Source organism: Lipomyces oligophaga (genome assembly GCF_038497815.1).
Source record: "Lipomyces oligophaga strain CBS 7107 unplaced genomic scaffold V1516scaffold_3, whole genome shotgun sequence".
NCBI lineage: Eukaryota > Fungi > Ascomycota > Lipomycetes > Lipomycetales > Lipomycetaceae > Lipomyces > [Lipomyces] oligophaga.
The window spans coordinates 1,422,979-1,446,558 of NW_027117787.1; the positions used below are offsets into that span (position 1 = coordinate 1,422,979).

The 23,580-nt window shown below is 43.3% G+C and overlaps 11 protein-coding genes across 11 annotated transcripts; 6 read left to right on the forward strand and 5 right to left on the reverse strand.

Annotated features, from left to right (window-relative positions):
* Positions 1–21: 21 nt before the first annotated feature.
* On the reverse strand, positions 22–1,204 carry V1516DRAFT_623132 (Pkinase-domain-containing protein; the record flags this gene model as incomplete). Its single annotated transcript, XM_066919614.1, has 2 exons — positions 22–697; positions 741–1,204. The coding sequence occupies 2 exons, from the start codon at positions 1,202–1,204 to the stop codon at positions 22–24; spliced, it is 1,140 nt and encodes a 379-aa protein (XP_066778337.1).
* Positions 1,205–1,329: 125 nt separating this feature from the next.
* On the forward strand, positions 1,330–2,841 carry V1516DRAFT_673759 (S-adenosyl-L-methionine-dependent methyltransferase). The gene has a single exon (XM_066921962.1). The coding sequence runs from the start codon at positions 1,496–1,498 to the stop codon at positions 2,762–2,764; it is 1,269 nt and encodes a 422-aa protein (XP_066778338.1). The 5' UTR covers positions 1,330–1,495; the 3' UTR covers positions 2,765–2,841.
* Positions 2,784–4,045, reverse strand: V1516DRAFT_673760 (RNA polymerase II-associated). The gene is made up of 2 exons (XM_066921963.1): positions 3,762–4,045; positions 2,784–3,713 (listed from the first exon to the last, which is right to left on the reverse strand). The coding sequence occupies exons 1-2, from the start codon at positions 4,000–4,002 to the stop codon at positions 2,824–2,826; spliced, it is 1,131 nt and encodes a 376-aa protein (XP_066778339.1). The 5' UTR covers positions 4,003–4,045; the 3' UTR covers positions 2,784–2,823.
* Positions 4,046–4,182: 137 nt separating this feature from the next.
* On the forward strand, positions 4,183–5,115 carry V1516DRAFT_623059 (uncharacterized protein; the record flags this gene model as incomplete). The annotated part of the gene is made up of 2 exons (XM_066919608.1): positions 4,183–4,355; positions 4,407–5,115. 2 exons carry the CDS (start codon positions 4,183–4,185, stop codon positions 5,113–5,115), a joined length of 882 nt encoding a protein of 293 aa, XP_066778340.1.
* Positions 5,116–5,206: 91 nt separating this feature from the next.
* V1516DRAFT_663816 (G protein-coupled glucose receptor regulating Gpa2-domain-containing protein) lies at positions 5,207–6,999 on the reverse strand (the record flags this gene model as incomplete). The annotated part of the gene is made up of 2 exons (XM_066920545.1): positions 5,207–6,764; positions 6,818–6,999. The coding sequence occupies 2 exons, from the start codon at positions 6,997–6,999 to the stop codon at positions 5,207–5,209; spliced, it is 1,740 nt and encodes a 579-aa protein (XP_066778341.1).
* A 378-nt stretch (positions 7,000–7,377) lies between these two features.
* Positions 7,378–9,738, forward strand: V1516DRAFT_673763 (uncharacterized protein). Its single transcript, XM_066921964.1, has 2 exons — positions 7,378–7,570; positions 7,618–9,738. The coding sequence occupies exons 1-2, from the start codon at positions 7,546–7,548 to the stop codon at positions 9,597–9,599; spliced, it is 2,007 nt and encodes a 668-aa protein (XP_066778342.1). The 5' UTR covers positions 7,378–7,545; the 3' UTR covers positions 9,600–9,738.
* Positions 9,739–11,443, forward strand: V1516DRAFT_673764 (hexokinase-domain-containing protein). Its single transcript, XM_066921965.1, has 3 exons — positions 9,739–10,001; positions 10,060–10,110; positions 10,173–11,443. Exons 1-3 carry the CDS (start codon positions 9,908–9,910, stop codon positions 11,405–11,407), a joined length of 1,380 nt encoding a protein of 459 aa, XP_066778343.1. The 5' UTR covers positions 9,739–9,907; the 3' UTR covers positions 11,408–11,443.
* A 695-nt stretch (positions 11,444–12,138) lies between these two features.
* V1516DRAFT_663820 (SGF29 tudor-like domain-containing protein) lies at positions 12,139–13,284 on the forward strand (the record flags this gene model as incomplete). Its single annotated transcript, XM_066920546.1, has 4 exons — positions 12,139–12,521; positions 12,587–12,748; positions 12,797–12,931; positions 12,999–13,284. The coding sequence occupies 4 exons, from the start codon at positions 12,139–12,141 to the stop codon at positions 13,282–13,284; spliced, it is 966 nt and encodes a 321-aa protein (XP_066778344.1).
* A 1,578-nt stretch (positions 13,285–14,862) lies between these two features.
* On the reverse strand, positions 14,863–17,494 carry V1516DRAFT_663821 (fungal-specific transcription factor domain-containing protein; the record flags this gene model as incomplete). Its single annotated transcript, XM_066920547.1, has 5 exons — positions 14,863–16,992; positions 17,046–17,157; positions 17,207–17,281; positions 17,326–17,339; positions 17,387–17,494. 5 exons carry the CDS (start codon positions 17,492–17,494, stop codon positions 14,863–14,865), a joined length of 2,439 nt encoding a protein of 812 aa, XP_066778345.1.
* Positions 17,495–18,340: 846 nt separating this feature from the next.
* V1516DRAFT_690657 (uncharacterized protein) lies at positions 18,341–19,418 on the forward strand. Its single transcript, XM_066923836.1, has 2 exons — positions 18,341–18,495; positions 18,542–19,418. The coding sequence occupies exons 1-2, from the start codon at positions 18,480–18,482 to the stop codon at positions 19,351–19,353; spliced, it is 828 nt and encodes a 275-aa protein (XP_066778346.1). The 5' UTR covers positions 18,341–18,479; the 3' UTR covers positions 19,354–19,418.
* On the reverse strand, positions 19,379–23,543 carry V1516DRAFT_649983 (exoribonuclease). Its single transcript, XM_066920239.1, has 4 exons — positions 23,391–23,543; positions 23,263–23,341; positions 21,363–23,209; positions 19,379–21,304 (listed from the first exon to the last, which is right to left on the reverse strand). Exons 1-4 carry the CDS (start codon positions 23,392–23,394, stop codon positions 19,419–19,421), a joined length of 3,816 nt encoding a protein of 1,271 aa, XP_066778347.1. The 5' UTR covers positions 23,395–23,543; the 3' UTR covers positions 19,379–19,418.
* Positions 23,544–23,580: the final 37 nt, after the last annotated feature.

Sequence of the window (23,580 nt, forward strand, 5' to 3'; positions counted from 1 at the left end):
AGAACTAGTTTTTCTGTATTTCTAAATATTTTTGTTAAATAATTCGTTTAATGACGGCTGTCTTTGGAGTGGCTGTTCTTGAAAGTAGGCATGGCTTGTCGACCCTCTTCGTAGTTGAGGATCCAGAGTGAGTAGTTGGGACAGCAGATCGATTCCAGAAGGCGATAAAGACGGATATTTCGTAACCAACGAGCCAGGTGAAATAGATGATACAATTTTGATCATTCTTGAGCTGGGTAAATTGTGGAACCCAGGCCAAGTATTTTTATTCGGATATCCAATGATCTTGAAAATTTTATGAATAACTTGTATTTCCGACGATGCCTCAAAGAGAGGTTCCAAAGTGACTAGCTCGGAAAATATGCATCCAACGGCCCAATAATCGACTGTGTAAGAATAACATGTCGCACCTAGTAAGATCTCGGGTGACCGATACCATAATGTAACAACACTCGGAGTCATTTGTGGGGCCATTTTTCGGGCGAGTCCAAAGTCTGCAACTTTCAGTATCCCGGTAGATGTGAGAAGGATATTTGCCGGTTTAAGATCTCGATGAAGAATACGTTGGCTGTGAATGTAATCAACTGCTGCCAACAGCTGATGGAGAATACTTTTAATTTCAGGAACGGTGAAGCGAATGCCTTGTTTCAGACAGTGGTATAAGTCATAGGGAACGTACTCCATAACAATATATACACTACTCATCAAAACATGTCCTCCTAAAAACACGATAAACATACCTAAGTAAATCTTCTTCAACAACAACTTCTCTCAACGCTACCACATTTTTATGTCGTAATCTATTCAATATTGAAATCTCTCGTAGACATGTCACTGGAAGCCCATGATTATCTGGCCGATGGATCTTGATCCGCTTCAGTGCAAAACGAGCGCGAGTAGCAACTTCTTCAGCAGAAAATACTGCACCGTAAGCACCTTCACAAATATCCTGTATCTTCTGGTATTCCGTTATACTTCGACATGATCTGATAGCAATGTTCGGCGGAGTGAGTAGCCCTGGATGTGAATCAACTAAGCTTGGTTTGTGTTCTCCAACAATAGTTGAATCGGGTTTAATTGTTTTTGTCTTCGTCTTCTCCCTCTTCTTGGATTTTTTCTTGTTTCGAAAATCCAGCAACTTTGTCTCTATATTCAAGCTATCTTCCTCCTGCCATTTCGGACGCTTTTTTCCTTGTTGATCCATACTGGTGTAATATGAATAGAGACCGCAAAGCACGCCCTTGTAAGGTAGAAGCGCGTGTGCACGTGATAATGTCGTTTTCGTCCAGCCTGATCAACTTTCATCAACTAGTTTATTGATTCCTCAGTCAGTAAATCAAGACATGAGAATAGCAAGCACAATTTTCAGTACAGGACGTAATGCCTGTAAAAACATACAGTTCAGATATTTAATTCCTCGGCGGGCAGTCCACACTCCTGCTGTGGTCAAGAATCCACTACCTGAGATTCTATCAAAGCTTATAAAGGTAAAATTATGTCAAATCATATACGAATAATTGTCAGAACTAAGAGGCAGACTACAGGACCGTTGACAGTGGCAGCATATATGCGACAATGTCTGACGAATCCAGACGGAGGATACTATATCAACAGAGATCCGCTCGGCCAAGCTGGTGACTTCATCACGTCTCCTGAGATTTCTCAGATGTTTGGTGAACTGATTGGTATTTGGATTTTCTCCCAATGGTATAGCGTTCTTGGGCAGCCTAAGAAATGTAGATTTGTGGAATTGGGACCTGGACGTGGAACATTAATGGCGGACATCCTCCGTGCTTTGCAGTCGCTACCGCTGTTGAAAACGCTCATCTCGGATTTGTATTTAGTAGAGGCGAGTCCGACCTTAAGCAAATCACAGCTCAAAACATTATGTGGTCCCAACGCAGTCATGACAGATTCGGTGGACGGCGTGAAGTCGAGTACCACTGTCTATGGATATCCGATTCACTGGGTGCAGGATCTGAAACAAGTACCGGACGAGGAATCCATTTCTCCATTCATTGTGGCTCACGAGTTTTTTGACGCGCTTCCAATTCACCAGTTCGAACACACTAAAGACGGCTGGCGCGAACTTTTCGTCGATTACTCAGTTCCGAAATCTGCGATCTCCTTACCCGGTCAGACTACGATTTCTGGAACGGCTAGCCAAACTAGCGGCGGAGAGACATTTCATCTGACAATTCCGGCCGTAGAAACTGTTTCTGCTCGAGTAGTTCCAAAATCATCGCCGCGGTATAATAAGCTACCGGTGCTTTCAAGGATCGAAGTTAGTCCTGAGTCCTTGGATTATGCGAAAGAGATTGGTAAAAGAGTTTCACAGAGACACGGCACGGCCTTAATCATCGACTACGGACCTGCTGATACTGTTCCGGTGGATACATTGCGCGGGATACAGAAGCACCATACAGTATCGCCGTTCGATAGTCCGGGCGAGGCTGACTTGTCTGCTGATGTGGATTTCACCGCTCTGAAACTGGTCGCAGAAGAGCAAGCTGGCGTCGCAGTCCACGGTCCTGTCGAACAAGGTGACTGGCTGCATACAATGGGGATCGGTGCTCGAGCTACAATGCTACACAACGCGCAAACAACAGATGAAGGTAGAAAAAGAGTTGAACAGGCTTACAATCGACTGACTGAGAAGTCTGGAGGTGCAATGGGTAAGGTGTATAAATTCATGTCGTTCCAACCCGCGCATACCTCTGTTCCTGTTGGATTTGGGGGATCAGCGTTTGGTGACGAAAAATGATTCTGTTTAATCTTGAAATGATTTGTAGATTCAATGGCATTATTAAATATTGTAGACTATCACTCGATATATCCAAATTCTTGCTTCCGAATGCTGTCACGATCTACCGATTCCTCGCCTGTAAATGGGCGAAATATTATTTCAATTGCAGAGACGTCGTTTTCGATTTCTGGTTCCTTGTTGCGACGATTTACGACATCCTGCTGGATTTGTCGGCGCCGCTTAAGAACCAGATCCCGCGCAATGGGATGGAAATACGCTGATCTTGACTCTGAGTCGAGTCCAATACTTATAGTATCAGTTGACTTTGTGGTCACTTCATAATCTCGCGAGTATTCAAATCTATAGACTTTTCCGTCAGACTCAGTATCCAGAGCTGACTGATCTTCAAAAAGATCATTAGATTCGCTGATTTTGCCCTTGAACTCGGTTGCGACGGGCTTGTCCGCCAAAAACAGCGACATGAATGTCTTCTCAGCGGTTCCTATTGGCCGCGCAATAGCGACATCATATCTAGGATCCGACGTTTCGTCCTTTTCGGTTACGCCAGGTGCACCACCGGCCATTTTCATCAACAGATACGTAAGGTCAAAGAGCTCAACGTCCGGCTGAAGAGTCCAACTCTGCTCAACTTTTAGACCTGTTTTGGTAGGATGTGAAAATCCGGTCAGATCTGCATCTTCAGCCGCTAATCGGAATGTTTCCTCGATCCGGTGGACCTGCTGTAATGGGTCACTCAGTTCAGCTTTAGGTTTTGATCGGGAGCTAGATGAGTCCAGACGAGCGAGTGCGCGCGCTTGCTTGACGGCGTCTGAGGATATGTATTCAGTTCTGCGCAGGAAGGATACACCCGGCTGTGATTTCAAAGATCCAGACAGCGCGGCAAGATCGCGAAGAAGAAGTTTGTCTGTTGGATGTAGTTCGCGAGGTGTTTTCTCGGGATATAATTCTGCTGCTGTTAGACCCTTGCGGTTCTTGACTTCATGGAATAACATACGAGATTCATCGCCTTTGTCAAACACTCCTCCAATAATACTCATATCGATCGGCATTCCGAGCTCCGAGTCGATGTCGACGTTCAAAGGCTGCTGCTGAACAAGTCCAGACAAAAACTCGGCAGTAGTGAAATCAGTTAAAGAAACCGGTATGGAAAGGAGTTTTGGAGGACATGGTGGAGGGGGAAGGCTATTCTGATATCTTATTCGGGCGATATAATCCTGTCTTACAATTCTGGACATTGTGTTGTCTTATGCGTTGTTAAAATAATGAGAAAAATCAAACGAGATATAATAGTAATATATAATGTACTGAATTGCAGAAAAGGGACTATTGGGACATTTTACGATACAGGACGACTGGAGATACTAAGAGCATCAACGTTCATAGCAAGGTAGTAGTAACATGAATCGATGAACAGTATGAACGTGCAGGAGCTTGAAAACAGTCCTGAAACTATGCGAATCGATGAAAACAACCTCGACGAACATATTTTCGAGCTCTACGCTGCTCATCTACCGCCTCTGAACTCTGATTTAGGAATGTATTCACGGTCCGACAAATGTGTTGAATTATCACTGGAATTGGATGGTTCGTGGACAACTGCAAATTCGAACTCGAATAAGAGGCTAGGAAGTCGCAAGAGCAAACCAAAATCAAACATATTACTAGATCTGGAAATACATCAGGCAATCGGCATGCTCAAGTCGTCCATGGCTAGTACTACAGGCGCAGTACTGTGGAAAGTATCACGATTATTTGCCGAATGGATTCTTATTCCCGGAACCTTTTTTTACTCAGTATTTCGAACTCCTGGATTGACCGTGCTCGAACTCGGAGCAGGTGTTTCTGGGCTGCTGGCGTGCGCGTTGACCATTCCGCTGTTGAAGAACGGTAGAGGACTGTATGTCGCAACAGATCAAGCGCATATAGTTCCGCTGCTGAGGCGCAATATTTGCCACAATCTTCCAGAAGTTGCTCGCTGTATTTCTGCTTCACAATCTTCGATTGCGACCGGACAAGTTCGCACTGAAGTAGCCGTCCTGGACTGGGAGTCAGACTCTGACTTCCAGTCTATGATATCGGATCTGGAGATCAGACCGGAGTTTGATATCATCGTCGCGTGTGACACAATCTATAATGACTTTCTGATCGATCCATTTGTGTTGACTTTATCATCCATATCCAGTGCAAACACCATAGTCGTAATTGCAATGCAACTGCGTTCAAATCAGGTTCTAGAATCATTTCTCTCCGCACTTCTCCAAGCTCAGTTCAAGATATATTCCATATTGCAAGCGGCTCTAGATATCCGAATGCGTAACGGGTTCGTAGTCTATTGTCTAGCTAGATAACCATTAAACTTTTGTAATCACTCTACTCCATCTCATTATAATACAGATTACTCCATCTTCCCTGTTCCTACATCCCAGTATGATCATCCCATTAGTCCTCCATTAGCCCGCTATCCAACTCGTCGACCCAGTTATCTGACCTTCCTCCTCGCCGCTGACCATGTGCCCGGGTTTTCATGATGTCAAAAGGAGTCACTGGTGTTTCAATAGTACCATTCTCCACTCCTTCTTTTCGCGAAGCTATCATAGTTCTCACTCCTGTCCGCCGCTTTTCGAGTAGTCCTGGCGGCACAGATACTCCCAAGTCCCGATCATTGATTTTCGCGATCGAGCCAGAGAGCTGCGACACTGGGCTATCCGAGGAACAACTACTACTAGACTCTGACTTGACTCTGATACTACTGATTCGCTGAACAAGTTTTCTTGCTTGTCGGATAATCATAGACCGGTGCGGATGCGCGTCGGCATCCTCGCTGATTTCATCCGTCGAGACATCGGAGGGTACTCCAGATTGTTCGGAAGACTGCACCACATTCGTATTAGCGGCAGACAGAGGATTTGTCAACACGCGTGCTATACGGCCGTTCTTGGTCTTTGAATTGGAAATCTGCTTCCAGGGCCGTTCACGCATTGCGAAAACAATGGTATTAAAAAATCCACTGCTCGCATACATAATTGCTGAAATCACACCTAACCAACCCGGTTGATGTGTCTGGAATCTCTTAATGTATAGCAAAGTCTGCTCCGCAAATGGTGCAATCCACATTAACAGGTAGATTAGTGGATATAGTAGCAAAAATTTAACCTGTCTCTCGATTATCGCTCGTTGACGATCATCTGTAGGCGTCTCTACATGTAAAGCACCGAGAATCCCGGACGCCGACAGTCGTTTTTCTTGTCCAACGGCAGATGTTGTGGCAGGACCGATTTTGACTCGAGTCGCGGGACGTGCATGAGGAAACTCCACGTTCTGTGGAAAATTGTAGGTTTCGTCAGGTAAAAGCACAAGTGACATATCATAATCAATGGCTAGTTCGAGGTAGCTATTTCCATGTTCGTTCGTTGTCTCGCTAGAGACTAATTGCGCTTGCTTCGGAACGGCTAAATCCTGCGTAACTGACCTAACTTTCCGGAAAACACGTGTAACATACACGTACATCCCAATATAGATTACACAGAGCGTGATTAAAATCATATATCTTGGAATCCATGCCAGCACGAGACGATACCAAATAGGAGTGATTGGCAGGTAACACCAGCGGGTCAACTGGACATACCCCAAGTTAGCATCATGGGAATTAACTGACTCAACATGTCCTGTACGAACGAAGGGAAGCGAAGCAAACAAGATTGTAAAGATAGCCCAGGATAAAAAAACCGCCTTTCGATATTTATACAAGCCTCCGTACTTGTTTACGGCCCCGTAGCTGGACGCGCCGAGTCGAGGAAACATAATGAATATGACTGTGTGCACAGCAATCACCAGCACAGCAAAATCTCCACCCTCAATACTCAGCGCAGCAAAAAATCCGTCTGCTTGACAGGCGTGCGGTCCGATAGAGTCTTCCCCTGTATACCATAGCCGGATAGGATACCACATGAGTACAATAGCGCGCCAGCAGTCGAAGAATATGAGCAAAAATACAAGTCTGGAATTAATAATCAGCCATAAATAAGATCAAGAATAAAACGAAATACATACAAATGCCGAAAAACTTTATCCGGAAGCCGATATAACCAATAGAATGCGGTAAAACACGATATTATGGACAGCCATGAAAAGACAAACGACACGGTCCGAATCGCATGTCTGAAGCCGATCGAGTACAAAAACTGAACTGATGCCCGCCGATCAAGCATAATCGAACGGTCGTCGTAGTCCATCTTATTTCCTACTTTCTGTATATTTCACTCGATTTATATGTTTATTCGGCTCATCTGCATCGATATCTCAATCGAACCAATATAAGATCCTGGACCGTCGGACGCAATCCAGGCCAATACTGATATCGACAGGACGCCAAAAACTCGGCAAAACCAAATTTGGTGCGCGATTCGTCGCAAAATAACTCAAATCCCAGGTAAAAGTTGCTGAAGTGTTTCAGTCTATAAGTTTTGGATGGATGCAGCAGCCTCTTGCTGTGGGCGATGAGAGCCGTACACAAGCGCACAGCACAAGAATATATGGGTTTTGTTCTTTGATTCGGTTGGAAGTTTAGTAGTCTCATTACTTATTTGGGCGGATTTTACAGCAAATATAAATACAAAACTAGTGAATTCGGATTTTATCGCTTAATTGAATTAGTTTTGCACTAATTCCGCTATTTTTTGTAGGTCGAAACTAACAGACTTGGTCCTTTTCCGATCCACCTTGAAATATTTTCTCAGGTAGATATCTAAATTGCGCCAAATTGGATCTAGTGCAGCTGCATGAGTGCAGTCAGATCTGCTAGAGGTTTGTATTTTATGTTTGTATTCGTTAATATTTTTGCTGATATGTAGGCTTTGTGCGTTCCATTCAAGGACAGACTCGAAGAAAGGATGAGGATGATGATGTGCAAATAGTTGGTGCCAGTCCAGTGGGCTGCGTTGACAACTCAATTGACATTCAGTCTGTATTTGGATCAAGCAGTCTGAAGCGACATCAGACCAAGACTCAGTCTATAATTGATGTCGATCAGTCCGAGCTGCATGCACTTTCATATGCTGATCTTTCGGATGACGACCATGATAGGTCTAATATAGGTGAATTAGGTTGCGGAAAACGTCTGAAAGCAAATACTTCAATTAATATGGAAGCAAGCAATTATCGAACAGAGGACGGGAAGATGGTACTACTAATCCCAAAAAGTCAATCTATATATATCCAGGGCACATTCAACTTTCAGGTTTTACATGGGAAATTGTCATATTATGGAGCCACCATATACCCCTCCGAATCACAGCATACTGCGTTTGCGCTGAATTGTCACGGTGTTCCAAGTTTTCAAGGTCTTTCCGATGAGATATGCCCGCTAGATCTGGTAGTCAGACTTGCGGCTGAGTATTCACTAACTCTGGATTCCAATTTCACTGCAGGAACTATCGTTCTTCTTAAACCTTATGATTGTGGGATTCAAAACGTTAGTTTAAGGTATCCATCCATGAAGGAAGTCTGGGGATCACAGTCATCTTTAATTTCAAAAGCAAATATCCATTTACTGGATTGTAATATCTGGAAAGACACAATAAGCTCTATAATATCGGAGCCGGAGATCAGAATTGTTGTATGTGGATCAAAGGGAACGGGTAAATCCACATTTCTGCGAACACTTTTATACACATTACTATATCCCGAGCTAGGCACACCCGTTCAACCAGTCTATCTGGACCTCGACCCTGGTCAACCCGAATTCGGCCCTCCAGGACTACTTCACTTACTCATTCCATCCAGATCGCAACCATTTGGGCCGCCGATAACCAATGTCATCGCTAACTGTATTCTCAACTCAGTCCATGTCGGTACGACAACGCCTCGAGATATTGACAACTATTCTTCATGCATTTCATATCTTGTTGATCGATTTCTGGAGCTCGAAAGAGAAAGGAGTAAACCAACGCCTTTACTTGTGAACACCTGCGGTTGGGTAAAAAGTGGTGCTCAGAATTCTTTTAGCTCGGTACTGGAAAATGTTAAGCCTGATTTCATAATACAGCTCAAAAACAGCGAAGAAGAAAGTTCGACGGACTTGGATACATTGATAAGCCGATACATATCACAAAACTCAAACACCAAACTGATAATAGAAGGTGCACCTTCCACTAAGGCCCGAGAACGGATGACGGCTGCCGACGCTAGGATTGCTCGGATCTTGGCTTATTTTCATTTGGATGGGACAGGGAAACACTTTGATTTTACACGACATTTCACAGCCATGCGGCCGGTGTCAGTTGCACTCGGGCCTGGAGGGATAAGCGCGATTAGCTGTTTTGAGCTTGAGAGCAGCGTGACAGTGGAGAAGCTTCTAGATATTATTGATGGAACTGTGATTGCCCTTGAGGAATTTGAGGAAGATCACCATTTTGCCGTTGGAACAGATAAACTCAGCCTGAATTACTACGTGACCGGTAGTCGAGTTAGGAATTGTTTAGGTCTAGCGATTGTTCGCGGAGTTGATAAACAAAATGGCGTTTTGCGACTGTCGATGCCGGAATATGTCCGAGAACTAGCTGCGAGCAGATCTCGTATAGGCAAAAAGGTGGGGTGTACTCGAGGCGCGCTTCAGATCCCGCTACAGATGTTTTGGGATGGTAATGAGTATGGGACTGCTGGCGTATTTTGGGGGGATTCGCCGTATTTAATGATCAATTTATCCAAACAAGGGGAGTCAGCGGATCTGCTCAATTCTACGACGTCGATGAATCACATGGTGCCGATGAATCCAGTGGGCAGTTTGCCATTGCGAATACGGCGAAATCTGATGCGCAAGAACCAGCGGTCTTAATAATTAGCCATCTAATAGCTGTACATTCTATTCTGATCCTATTTATATTCGTAATAATAATTATATCCTCGTAGTATATCTTGTATTGATCAATCATGTTCGATGACTTTGCAAAATTTAGTTAAGGTGGATGGGTCCACCGGAACTGGCTGATCGTCAATTAACCTTTCAGGGTTCTTGTTCTCGGCTCTATAAACGCATACAAGACTTTGTTATACACAAGTATTATAATATTATAATATAGTAATAAACAAGAGACTATATAATATTATATAGTGTTATATGATCTTATATGATACAATAATAAAATGACAAAATTCTCGGTAGACGAACTGGTGAACTCGTTCAGTTTGGATAATGTGCAACTTAAGCGCATTGCTGATCTGTTTATCAAAGAAGCAGGTTTGTTTTTATGGTGGCGATGATTATTGTGCTCAAACACAGTCTTTAACCTGGACAGAGTCGGGGCTAGAAAACGATGGTCAACCGATGACGATGATTCCTACTTATGGTGCGTACGTCGTGTGATGGAGAAGTTGAGTGGTAAAGTGGGCAATACTAATCTCTGTACAGTGACTGCAATCCCATCCGGAAACGAAAAAGGAACACTTCTTGCGGTAGACCTAGGCGGAACTAACTTCCGGGTCTGTTCAGTAAATTTGAATGGAGATGGTACGTTCGGAATAGTTCAGTCGCGAGTCGCCATTTCGAATGAACTGATGGTGGGGACTTCGAATGCGCTATTTGGATTTCTTGCGCAGCAAGTGAAGAAATTTCTCAAACAGCACCATGAAGATCATTTTGCGGAAGATAAGGGCCCAGAGCATGTACTTAAACTTGGATTTACATTTTCTTTCCCTGTGAACCAGACAGCGATCAATAGAGGCACTTTGATCCGCTGGACAAAGGGCTTTGATGTCAAAGACGCGGTTGGCAAAGACGTCTGCCAACTTTTGCAAGAGCAGCTTGACAAGCTTAAGCTGAAAGTCCACGTAGCAGCACTGGTAAACGATACTGTCGGCACACTGATGTCGCGGGCATACTGTTCGCCTGGTAAACAGGAGACACAGATGGGCGTTATACTAGGGACGGGAACAAACTGCGCATATGTTGAGAATTTAAATGCGGTTACGAAGATTGGAGCGGAAACCGTTCTTAAATTATCTGAATCGTCACCGATGATGATTATCAACACCGAGTGGGGGTCTTTCGACAAGGGCTGTTTGACCATCGGGCAAACGCTATTTGACTCCATTCTTGATAGTGAGACGCTTAACAAAGGATACCATATGTTTGAAAAACATGTCTCAGGCATGTTTCTCGGTGAGCTACTCCGGTTGGCGCTGGTCGAACTGCATACAAAGTGCGACTTTTTCGCCTCGCAGCATTCAGATGCGTTGTTTAAGCCCTGGAAGCTTGACACCTCTGCGTTGTCTTTTATTGAAGCAGATACTTCTACTGATCTTGACGAAACTGAAAAATTTCTGCTGGCTAGTCTCCATCTAACTTCAACTTTGGCCGAGCGCAAATCGATTAAACTAGTGGTTGACGCCATCGGCAAACGCTCTGCACATCTTGCGGGCGCAGTGATCGGAGCGTTGTTATTGCACACCCAGAGTTTCGAAAAAATGCCACAGGTCGATGTTGGCGTTGACGGCTCCGTATTTAAATTTTATCCAGGTTATGAGAAGTATATTCGAGAGTCATTGCGTGTAGTGGTGGGCGAACAAAACGAAAAGAGAGTTGCTATTGGACTTGCTGAGGATGGTTCAGGTGTTGGTGCAGCTTTGTGTGCATTAGTAGCTTAATTCTTTGTATTAATATTATTTTTACGTGTATTGGAATAACTCATAGATATGGATCACTGATAAACCATCCCTATTAGATCGAAATTATTTCGATAAGAGGTATTGGTGTAAGATTATACAGCTGGATCAGCTCTCATCCTCAAAAGATGGAAATTCCACTTGAAACTGGTCTCCAGAGATTCTGAAAGCCAGCGTAGTTCCATCACTAATCCCTAATTGACTCAACTGTTTTTCTCTGTCTTGATCTGTCACATCTTTCCAACCCTTTGACAAATCCGACTTGTCGACCGGTATCCCGACCACAAGGTCTGATAGCGACATAATTTCAAGCTTATCACGGCCGTCATTTTCATTGTCTGTTCCAATTGTTTCGAACGAAGGTTTTGGAATATCAATGTCGCCAGATTTCCTCGTGTTCTGTAACGCCGTGTATAATTGTGTGGTTAATGCATCGAATGGCTCAGTTTCGGATAGTAGTAGAACGACAGTCTGTTTACCGTTCTTTACTTTGATAGTTGCTGGAATCGTGGTTTTCGGAGCCTGTTTGTTAGTTTCGATTTAGAATTACTGATTTCTTACCATTAAAGAGTTACTATAATATTGATATTTATTGCTGCTTATAGTATTGTTGTGTCTCTTCACATTTGTCCGCACAGTTACAGGTTGGGACATGCTATTTCATTGTACTTTGGCTTAATTTCTTGCTCGTCATTTTTAACACACAATAAGCCATGTTTAGAAGCAGAAGTAGGCCATCGACGAATGCGTCCGATTCATCCGGCGAATCCGAGGTTTGGACGAAAATTAGCGCCGGAATCAAAAGTCTGGTAGAGTATTCTCAACAAAACGAGGAAACCAAGAATTCTATAGCGAAACTCCGACTTGTTCTGAATGATGGAGATGATGATGACGACAATCACGGTGACGAAGACAATGGCAATGATAATGACAATGACAATGACAATGACAATGATGGTAGCATTAATAAAAATAAAGATGAGAATGCGGATGTGAAAGATGAAAACACAGCAGATCCGCGCATATTACTAGCAAAACTGGATGAGCTTCGCGATTTATATCAAGCTGAAATCGAAACTACAATGTCTGAAAAAAGGTCAGCTAAGATACACTAATATGGAATCTCAATACGAATTGCACCAAAGCTGACTGGCAATGCAGAGCGCTAGACCAAGCTACAGAAGATGTCTCGATTCTAACTGCTCTTCGACAAGCTAGCGAGTCCAACATCAACGAAAGCAAACGCAAGAAACGTAAAGTTGAAGAACAGCCGCCTGTGGTCGATAGTCCGAAGAGCACACCACCCGTTAAAAAAGCGCGCAGGTATATCAAATTATATTTTAATCCTTCTAACTGATACAAACATACTAGTAATTCTCTGGTGCCCATGGATAGCCCAACTGTGGGTTCACAAGTAGCATTCCGCTTGAAAAAACAGCGAGGTGCAGAAGCAGAATGGATCCGGTGTGAAGTTACAAAAGTAATTGGCGAAGGTGCAAAAATAAGGTAAGCCATTTTATCAGTACTGTTCCCCATTCTCTTCCTTCTTCTAACAATAAAATTAAAAAATCAGGTACGAAGTACAAGATCCCGAACCAGACGAAAACAATAATCCTGGACAATCATATAAAGCTGGCCCTAAAGATATAATTCTCATCCCTGATTCGGCAATCGACTTGGCCCCGTTCCCGGTCGGAACGCGTGTACTGGCGCAATATCCCGAAACTACGACCTTCTACCGCGCAGAAGTCATTGGCACTAAACGAGACGGCACTTGCAGATTGAAATTCGAGGGTGAGGAAGAAGTTGGCAAAGAGACAGAAGTAGAACGTTTATGGGTTCTTGAAGCTCCAAAATGAATTCAATCCTTATTCCAGAATTCGCTCGATATACAATCCGTTCTCAACTTTTGTTACAAACTCTGAAATTTCCATAGTCAATGGACACACAACTCCATTGCTCTGCTCCAGCACTTGTTCATGTGCTCTTTCAAGATCCGCAATAGCTGTTGGCAAATGTTTGACTATTCCACGTTAATCGTTCCATTTGGGCTCATTTTCTTGAGAAAGCACTTACGTATTTGTAAAATTGGTCGATATACTGCCTCTTCAGCAATTGCCGTGGTTCTAAATTGTTCTTTCGATTCCATAATTTTTAAGGTACATATTGTATAGTATTTTGCCTAAATTCGAAGCTCGATCCGCAAATGAGCTTGCCGTTGATAGTAATCACGTGAACACGCGGACAGGAAAGGACGCGTCAGAAAAATCAACATTTACAGGGTACTACTTCATTTGTGCTCTTTAGTTTAGACTAATGATATGTAGCTGATGGACCATTTGACTCACGAACTTTCGTTCTGCTAGGGTCCATACCGAGGAAAAGTCGTATTATCATGCTGCTGATTTTTAGAAATGGAGCTTGACTTGCAATCATCAGTCGATGTGTCCTAAGCTGGTTCCTAGTTTCTAAAGCGTACGAGGTCACTTTCACTTATCAAGCCGACATATTTATTTTTTACTTTGCCTGTATGGATCTATTACAAAATCAACTTGGCAATACGAGATACAACTTGAGGCGTTCCTCTCGCACAATTCATGTAGGTTCCAAGTTTTTATATTTGGCATGACAGTAAGACTCTATAACACCCATGCCCTTTCAATCAGTAGAAATTGAAAAGAAAATGCTGGCTTGGTAATATTTCTCATGTTCTCTCTCTAAATCAAGAGCTGAATGGAACTTTAAATCTGTTTTCAATCATTTTCTTGTTGTTTGTTGAGATTTTTCAAGTTCGACACAGGACCAAAAGGGAGTGCAACTGACAAATCCAAGGTTCTTTGCCAGGGAAGATTCATGAAATGCTATTTAGTGTTTACTTTCCTGTAGGGCGGATGTAATACAATAATATGTAAAAACTATGATTATGTACGCGCATATGTACTAACAAAGCGTATTCTCAATAATTGATATAGAGATATATTCTGAATATCAATAAGATATGTTACAATTACAAGATAAGAGCAAGTTCAAACTTAAAATGTGAAGCATTTTAGCCAGCCCAATACAAGCGGTCAACTCTGACATCACCTTCAAGTAATAACTCTAATCCACTCTACGCCATACAGTGCTAGCTTTTAAAGCCGGAAAAAGTATTGGACGAAAATATCCATTTCTTGTGCTTCCACTATTGTACACCTTCATATTACTAGCATTCATCTACAGATGCTGTAAAATGGCCAGGCCGAATTCAAGTCTATAGCAATACTGTAGTTCAAACAGTTGACTATTGCCTTTAGTGGGTCCAAGCAAACTTGATTTATCATTTCGGTCATCAAAGAGCAAACTTCACTTTGCTAGCATTTCCGTACATAGGTCCATTGATTAAATGTCAGTTCCTCGGCAGATAAAGATCGCATTTCAGGAATTTCAAACTAAACTCAAGAAGAAGGCGGATTATTCAGATCTGCATTTCGATTCGGAAGTCCATGGAGGTCGAGTAGGCCACCATCTGGATCAACATACGGGGGATCAATAGCCATCGGCATCGGCATGGACATGGACATGGGCATAGGCATTGACATGGCCGTAGGCATTGACATGGGCATTGGCAATTCATGTGTCGGAATCGGAGCGACAGTTGCTGAACTAGATGCAATTCCCTCTGAAATATCATGAGTACGGGGATCCACGAGTTCCACAGAATGCGTCGGATAAGTAAGTTCCGAACTAAACGGAATAGGCGGACCATATACAGAGAACTGCTGCCCTGTTGTTCCTTGTAATAAAGCCGGGGCGTCCACGTGGGTATAAAAATCCTGTTCTCCACTATATAACTGGCGATTGTTTAGTGGTTCTCGATCCATGGCTCTTCGCCTCAAATCCGACAATATTTCTTTACATCTGACCGCAGTAACGGTTGTGAAAGGATCTAGAATGAATCCACAATAATCAATATCGGCTATAATGTCGTTTTCGCTCGGTTCTGTCGGCCGATGGTTGGTCACAAACCCAAGCACCATGGCTGAAATCGAGCCCATCAGGTAATGTGCAATACTCCACCAAGGAAGAGTGATGGCTAGATTTGTAGCTATGTCCGTTGAATAGAGGTTAGGATCAATTCGAGGTAATAGCTTAATCGAGCGATGTCCAGCTAACATCGCTTTTGCGGCCAGCCGCTCAATAAGTTCGATCGAGTCCTGCGACTGGTTTGGAAATTCGATTCTGCATAAACATGGTCGATTGATCATCCGCGTAATATCGTAATACATGAATCCAAGACACATTCGCTGGTGTGTGAGCATGAGGTTGGCATCCCATGCAGCCGGCGAAGCAGCCTCGAAATCCAGCACCGAAGGAAGACTCGCTTTCCATTCGTCCAGCTCGGCATTCAGATCTGTCATGACGACTTGGACAACCGACCAACTCGATTTGTTAATTTCAGGTGCATAGAGTTTTTCAATCACTTTCCCGAGAATCTGGACCAATCTCACTTCGAGACCAAAATACATTGGCAAAGGGCTTTGAATGGGCTGTGCAAGTCCATGATTCACGAACGGCGTGCCGAAATCGATATTGCCCTCAGCTGTTGGAATCGTCGGCATCGGTGCTGAAGCAGAGTAATCCGCGATGATCGACGGCCGACCGGTCATTCCACAGACAGTCCGCTCCAACACATATAAGGCATTCCAGAGGTTGATGCGTACCTCCTTCTGTGCATCTGTCAATGCAGCTCGATTAATTCTCAAATGCAAACCAACTGATTGACCCTGTCGAATAGCCAGGCCAAGAACAATGTAGCTTCGGTTGACCTGACTGGTCGCGAGTAAATAGAAACTCAGCAAACTAATATATTGAATATGTTGAACGTCACCAGGCGCCGTGATGTCAGGCTTTAACACTCGTGCCCGGGCGTAGTATTGTAGATGATCTACACTTTGAGGGGGGATAGTCTTGACGCACGAAATATGTGCAAAGAAAGACGAAATGGCGAATATAATGTTTAAAAGCGATAGCCACTGACCGGTCTCGTCTTCGAGATAGCCAGACCAAAATAAGTCGTACTGATGTCTAAACAACGGCTCGAGAACGAAAGGGAACGACGGATGAACGGTTTTCCAGTAGTATCGCAGAAGCTCGTCCGACACAGCTTTCGAAGGCAGCGCCCGGACGTCGACAATATCAAGTGTGAAATCCAAATCATCGAGATTATAATTTGGCGAGTTGACGTCAGTCAGCTTAGGATTGATGAATCCACTGTTGTCAAAGTAATCGTCCATTCCGCCGGTTGCCGTACTGTTGCTCTCTTCCCCAACAATGTCAAAGATCTTCTTGATCCAGTCCACGTTCGAGGTCTTGCCAACATAACCTTCTGGCTGTGAAATGCTAAACGAGTTGATGTCTTCATTCAAATGATCGACAGATCCGGTCGAGCCCACTTCTGCAGATACCAAGTCCTCGCCATTAAAATCTGCATCTGCTTCGGCAGCTTCATCTTTGGTAGTTCCAGGTGGATCCTCCGTCGACATGCTCAGTTGATTATTATCCGGACCGACAATTTTGGAATAATTCTGGTCTGCTTAGTCTCATCCAGCCAACCATCTAGCACTCAACCAATACATACAGTCCCTGCTACCTCGTCAAGATATTTTTTGGCCTGGTCATCGAGAACCGGTGCCAAATCTCGGAGTGCAGCATCATATCTGCGCACTTTATCGCGTAGTGTCTGTAGCTCTCTGCAATTGTCAGTACACCAATGGATATGCTATTTGAAATATATCATACTCTTTAATCCTATCGCGTTTATTATGCGCGTAATAACATCCAATGCCGAAAGCTTGACAGTGAGAGCAAGTCGGTCTATCAGTTAGTTGTTGGATCAGCTGGAATGGTAAGTTTTATACCTTTCACCACTACACTAGGCACGATTAATCACTCTGCAAGAAACTTTCAAGCTCTATATACCTTGGTTTTCCTAATCCGACATGGTTCACAGGCATGTGCAATTCTACTAAGTCGAGGGGAAGGGCCTGACGACGACGCAGAGGAGGCAGATGCAGAAGCTGGTGGCATGGGCAAGGCAAAGTCTAGGTCGAAGATGTCCGGTCAATGGAATTCAATCATCGACGTAAGGCACGGGCTAATAGGGATATTGTCTTCCGTTATATATACTTGTTAAGAGAGAATTAATGATAGATTTCGATCAACCTAAGCTCAATGTTCTAGAAAGCAGAATATTTTCGGCAGCAGCTCGGAGAAACCTCAAGAATAAATTCGGACAGGGAGCACATGGACGTAGTGCGTTAGTGAACGTTATGGCTGAAGTGGGGATCCATAGCCGAGGGTAAAACAATCGATATACTGAAATTAAGGTAATTTTGCAGTACTACACGTTCGCTGTTGCACGTTTAAAATTCCAAAGTATATAACTCCAGATTCCTTTTTCGAATTACGTACTAGGAGACTCCATTCGTAGTTGTCGATACGGAACAGCTGTCAACGTCTGTTCGGACAACGTTGTAAGAATTCTTAGACAGCAGTTAGCACTCAACTGTTAAGTTTGTTTACTGGTTCACTTTTTCCGAACAGATATCAGATATACCCTTCTGCTGTCATATTATAAAATTAATGAAATATATATACTTAGTCCATTTCGACAGTCACTCATCACAGAATCATCACAACCAGTTGTAGATTCAATCAGTGACCAGTTAGATTGATGCACTAATACCTGATCCACCAGTAAGCAGTAAAATGGAATTCCAGTTGACGTACTTCTGTTTTCGCTATTTCTTTCTTATGTATTTATCAAAATTAGTAGAAAATGACGTAATAATCGAGAAACAGAACTGGTTTGGATAATCAGCCTGGCGGATCAACAGTAGTTCAGGGCACTCCCTGGATGATGATGTCATCGGACAGAGTAGAAGAGTAGTTCATCTGTTATTGACTAGCGTTCTTGACAAGTTCAAACTCACATTAATCATGGTTTAAATCAGTACCAATTCTTACTTATCTATAAAACTGTCTAAGTGATTATCAATTTTCAGCTTAGATTATGTCAAGCACAAAAGGTATGGCATCCAAGATCGTTCACTTTAGTATTAACTCACTAGCCAGGACTTGCAATCATCGCCGGTTTCGGTCCTGGCATCTCTTACAAACTTGCGACACAATTTGGTACCTTATACGATATTGTTGTCCTCGGTCGATCGACACCCACGGTTTTGCAAACAAAACCCAGCGCGACTTTGCCTCCTCCAGTATCCGCAACGACACTGTTGCTGAAATCTCTCTTCACAGACCCTGACCTAACTAACCTTGAAACCCCGCCCTTGGTGTCTTCAATCCAGACAGATCTCGCCTCAGATGTCTCGGTGTCCGAAACATTTGCTCAGATCAAAGATTTTAATCAGCCTGTTGCCGTCGCTATCTTCAATGCCTCGGCTCCTTTTCTCAGAAAGCCATTTCTTCAGTCTACTCCTGCTGAATACTCGGCTGCCTTCTCAATATCTGCCTTAGGATCTGTCCTATTTGCTCAACACGCCATCCCGCTCCTTCTTAACGGTGTGGATTTTAATAACAAGAGTTCCACACCGGAACTACCATATCCACCTACGTTGTTCTTTACTGGTGCAACCGCAGGATATAAATCGAGTGCTCAGATGAGTGTTTTTGCTGCTGCCAAACACGCTCAGCGGGCTATCGCATTATCAGTCGCGAGAGAATACGGACCAAAAGGCCTTCACGTTGCTCTTGTCAACATTGATGGATTAGTAGATTCCGAAAAGACAAAAGCCTTTCTCGCCGACGTTCCGGACGGTAAGCTTGTGCCGGCGGACGTCGCTCTGTCCTATTTGGATATCCATAAGCAACCGCGTAGTGCTTGGACGAACGAGTTCGAGATCAGACCTTGGGCGGAATCCTGGTGATTTCCCATATGAGTTTATGTTATTTGTCTCGTTATACCTATATTTAATCTAAATCTGTGCCTCTCTTACATCTTCATTCCTCCTCGAGCATATCCTCCACGACCCATACCTCCCCTACTAAATCCGCCTCGATTTGTTCCTCCTCTAACACTGCCTACCCCTCTACTTCCACCGTGTCCATTCGTAAGCCCTCCGTTAATTCCATGCCCTCCCACAGCTTTAATCGGCGACGGACCAATCTGCCTATTCGTAAGATTGATCACTGCACTACTCTCCACAGTCATCCCTCGAGAATCAGAGCATCGCCCTCCAAGGGTCGTTCCTCCCATAAACGACTTGTCAAAGAACATTTCTAGCACTGTCTTCCCGTTTGCCACTGAAATTCCAACCACTGTGCCCACGCTACCTATCGGCACCGTTCCCGAATCGCGTACATATACTGCGCGATCTCCAAGACTAAACTTCTGCTTGCTCAGCTGATGGATAGCTTCTGCGGGCTTTAATAATAACTTCAGCGGTACTTTACTAATCAGCCGAGGTGCAGCATGTTTATCGCTTATCATTCGCTTATCCACTTCTGCTTCGATCTGTGCAACTGTCTCCGGCAGTAACTGTTCAGTGTCCAACCCAACTCGTTCCATCCCGACGGTCTTGCTTTTTAACCATTCCTTCAACTTCTCCGAAGTTGCACTAACATCTTCGGTACTTATCAACTTTGAAAGCTCTGGCCGATCTGTATGTAGATTTGCAGTAAGTCCTCTAATTAGAGTCGGAAAAGTTTTCATATACTCCTTGAATAGCTCTTTGGCTTTATCAGAATAACTCCATCCACGATCGGTTCGCGTACTATATCCAAGAACTTTCTGCTTCTTTCCTTCAAACTTCAAATTCAACCCAATGTTTAGCGACTTAGTTCCCACCGTGACCATAAAACTCGATGTCATTTTACTAAGCAACAACGCCGGAATCTTAAACTCACGGCAGAGATCCATGGCCGAATAATACTTTAAATGCTGCGACTCCACATTCGCAAAATGCGTACCAAAATTCGTCCCTTCTGAAGAATCTCCTCCCGCAACGAAAACCTCTAAATGTCTTGCGTCATTAATTTTCTTTACAACAGCTGGCTTTCCAAATGCTTCCTTGCCTAGGAAAAACGCACGCGTACCAATTGGGTATCTCTCGTCAATCTTCGGTGCAGCCTTTTCCACAAATCTTTGATCGGGATGAACAACACTTGCCACAGTCGTCTGCAGAGAGTACAACGCTGTCTTTTCAAAATCCGACTCAAATTGTTTGATTAACGCACCATCTGAATTCAGTGTCATCCCCGAAAATGGACGAACTATCATTGCAATAGAGGCCAATCCAATATCGACACCATGACGCGAATAATATCGGAACTCTTTGTTATAGCTGTCCATGACCGACTTAAAATCAGACTCTTCCTGAATAATCTTACCACTGCCCGGATCCAACTTAAAAGTTTGCTTAGAATCACTGGCTCCCACGACCAATGCTTCAGTCAAGAAAGGATATCCGACGTAGACTGTCATGTTGATAAATTTCTGCGCAACCTGCTCAGTCTTCCAGTCATCATAGGGGTTTTCAATCGTTATAAGCATTGCTTCGCGCTTACTTTCTTGATCAAATACTTGCACAGAATGCTTCGTACTAAGAAAGGAAGAGAAAGGAACGGTTTTCAATGTTGGGAAACCACTGAGCATATTAGCACCAACAAATGCTCCTTCACATAGCTTACTCTGAAACTCTCTACCATGCGAAGGAAAATGGAAAGTCGAGTATCCGCAATGACTATGCTCGATATCGGGGAATACGCCTTCCAAGGAAGACTTGAAGACTTTATCAATACTGGGATCAAAACTAAAAATGGTCATATCACCAAATGAATTACGCTCCTTTTCTTCTTTCGTAAGATCCTTATCTAGAGCTAAAAAGTAATTAAAACCTGATTAGATCCATACAGCAAAACAAAGCCAGAAACTAACCCTTAAGTGCTTTAAGCAGACGAGACTGATCTACAAATGGGATCTTTACCACTGCTTCCCATTCCATCTTCTTTCCATTCATATCGAGATCGAAAGTCGCAGGATAAAAATCAATAATAGGAGATGAAGGATCATGCATTAATGATCGATATGGGTATGGAACAAGCTTGTTACTTAGATCGGGTAACACAGCCATAAGCTGCTGGAATGGATAAAAAGGTTGTCCTAGGTCAAAATTGATATTGATACCTAGTCCCTTAGAGACATCAGAAATGCGCGGCGAATAATGATATCTATAGAACCATCCCCAGGAACAGACACCTTTGTAGTAATAATTCAAGACCCACTGGATGCCTTCGATATAATTTTCACACATCTCCTTCAGCTTGGGTTCATCAAAAAATGAGAAACCAACTTTTTCCTTGTAGTAGGTGTCTTTCCAATTGTTAAACTTATCAAGAACTGTACTCGAAGGTTTCTTCTGATCAACATTTGAACTGCCGTCAGACACGGTTGCCGATCGATACTCAGCCAGCACACGTTCAATAGCAGCTTCGGCTTCCTCATCAGTTGAATCAGAATCACTATTAGCAGGAATCGAAAGGGATATCAACGGGTCTGGATCATCTGAAATTGTTAGAGACAAGGACAATTTAGCTGCCAAAGTATCAACAAATGGTAGGTCTGATTCAATTAAACGCTTTGGAAGTTCCCATTTTTCACCGGTGGATGCACTGGAAACATATTTCTCTAAACTTTTGAAAATCAAATTCTGTTGAGTAGTCATAGAAAGGGGAATGCCTCGCTTGGAGGTCATTTTAGGTCGTCGTCCGTTTTCGGTGATCTTTGATCCACTATACAGGGAATCATCATTCGAGTTTTCAAATAGCTTGAACTCGAAATCCATAAAGGCCTTCATCAAGATTCGTAAATTTTCAAAGTCAATTGTTCCCGAATCTGTAATGTAACCCGAGCACTGAGGCAGCATTTTCTTGTAAGATTCGAACATAAACGTCAAGGCATTTTCGTTGATATGAAATTGAGGAAGATTAGGTAGAAAATCATTACCTACAAAGATGCATAGAAGAATGAAATCGTCAAGGATGCGTTCAAAATCATAAGGGAAAGACAAGCCAAATTGTAGAGACGCAAACTCAAGTTCTAAATATTCACGCACTAGCGATAAGTGGAGAAGGAAAAAATTTTGGTGAAATAAGTCTTTCTTTTGTTCTTTGCGGCCAAATGTGACTTCTTCGCGAAGCAAAGCAAAATGAGGTTCATGGCTTACCAGGCCGAGCATGATGAGATCGGCGTCTAGGCCATAAAAGCAGTGACGTGTGTTCGGAAAATAGCCGGGCTCAGACTTTGTTTTGCGGATATATTCCATGATTTTGTGTTCGCCTTCACCAGGAACCTCATGACCAGATAAGATGACCTGGATGCTTGCCCAATGAGAGTCTGTGGAAACTTTACGTGTGATGAAATAGTCAAGTTGTTTGCTTAGTTTAGCCATGAATTCGGTGCCTGGGGTGATTGCATTAGAGTCAAATGGTGGCTCGCTAGGCATCTCCTTTCCTTCTCGCATTGCTTTGCCACGGGCAGACTCGGCATCCATAGCGCTTCTGAATCGACGGGATCGCTGGTTGTTCATTTTGGCACGAGGAGCAACGCCGTCAACAGCCATGAAAAGAACTTTTTGCGGCTTAATCTTGTCAACGATTAGTTCAATGTAAGTAAAAATGGCACTAAACATTTTTTCTTCCGTGAGTCTAAAGGTTGTGTCGCCTGAATCTCCGTGAGTACAATTGTGGAGAATGCCATTCATGTCTAGGTACATGTTGTCGAACCTAGCGGGGTTAGGATGAGCAAGAAAAGATAAGCGTTTGACAAAAAAACCTACTCCGGGATCTTGTTGTCTTCCACTAACTGTGAAATCAGTGGATAACGTTCGGACATCCAGCGAAAAAATTTTGGAATTCCTAGATCAAGTCAACACTGAAGTTTGAGAAACGAGTCTGCGAGCCATACCCATCGTGCAGTAAGAGCGATTGCTTATACAAAATTATAGGAACTTAACTGAAACGATTGATAATGTACAACTTTTGCCAGTATTATATAATACAAGGTTCTTTACTATATATATATGTATATTTTATAAATATGTGTAATATGCCATGCAATATGCAATGTAACGTACAAATGCACACTATACGGACCA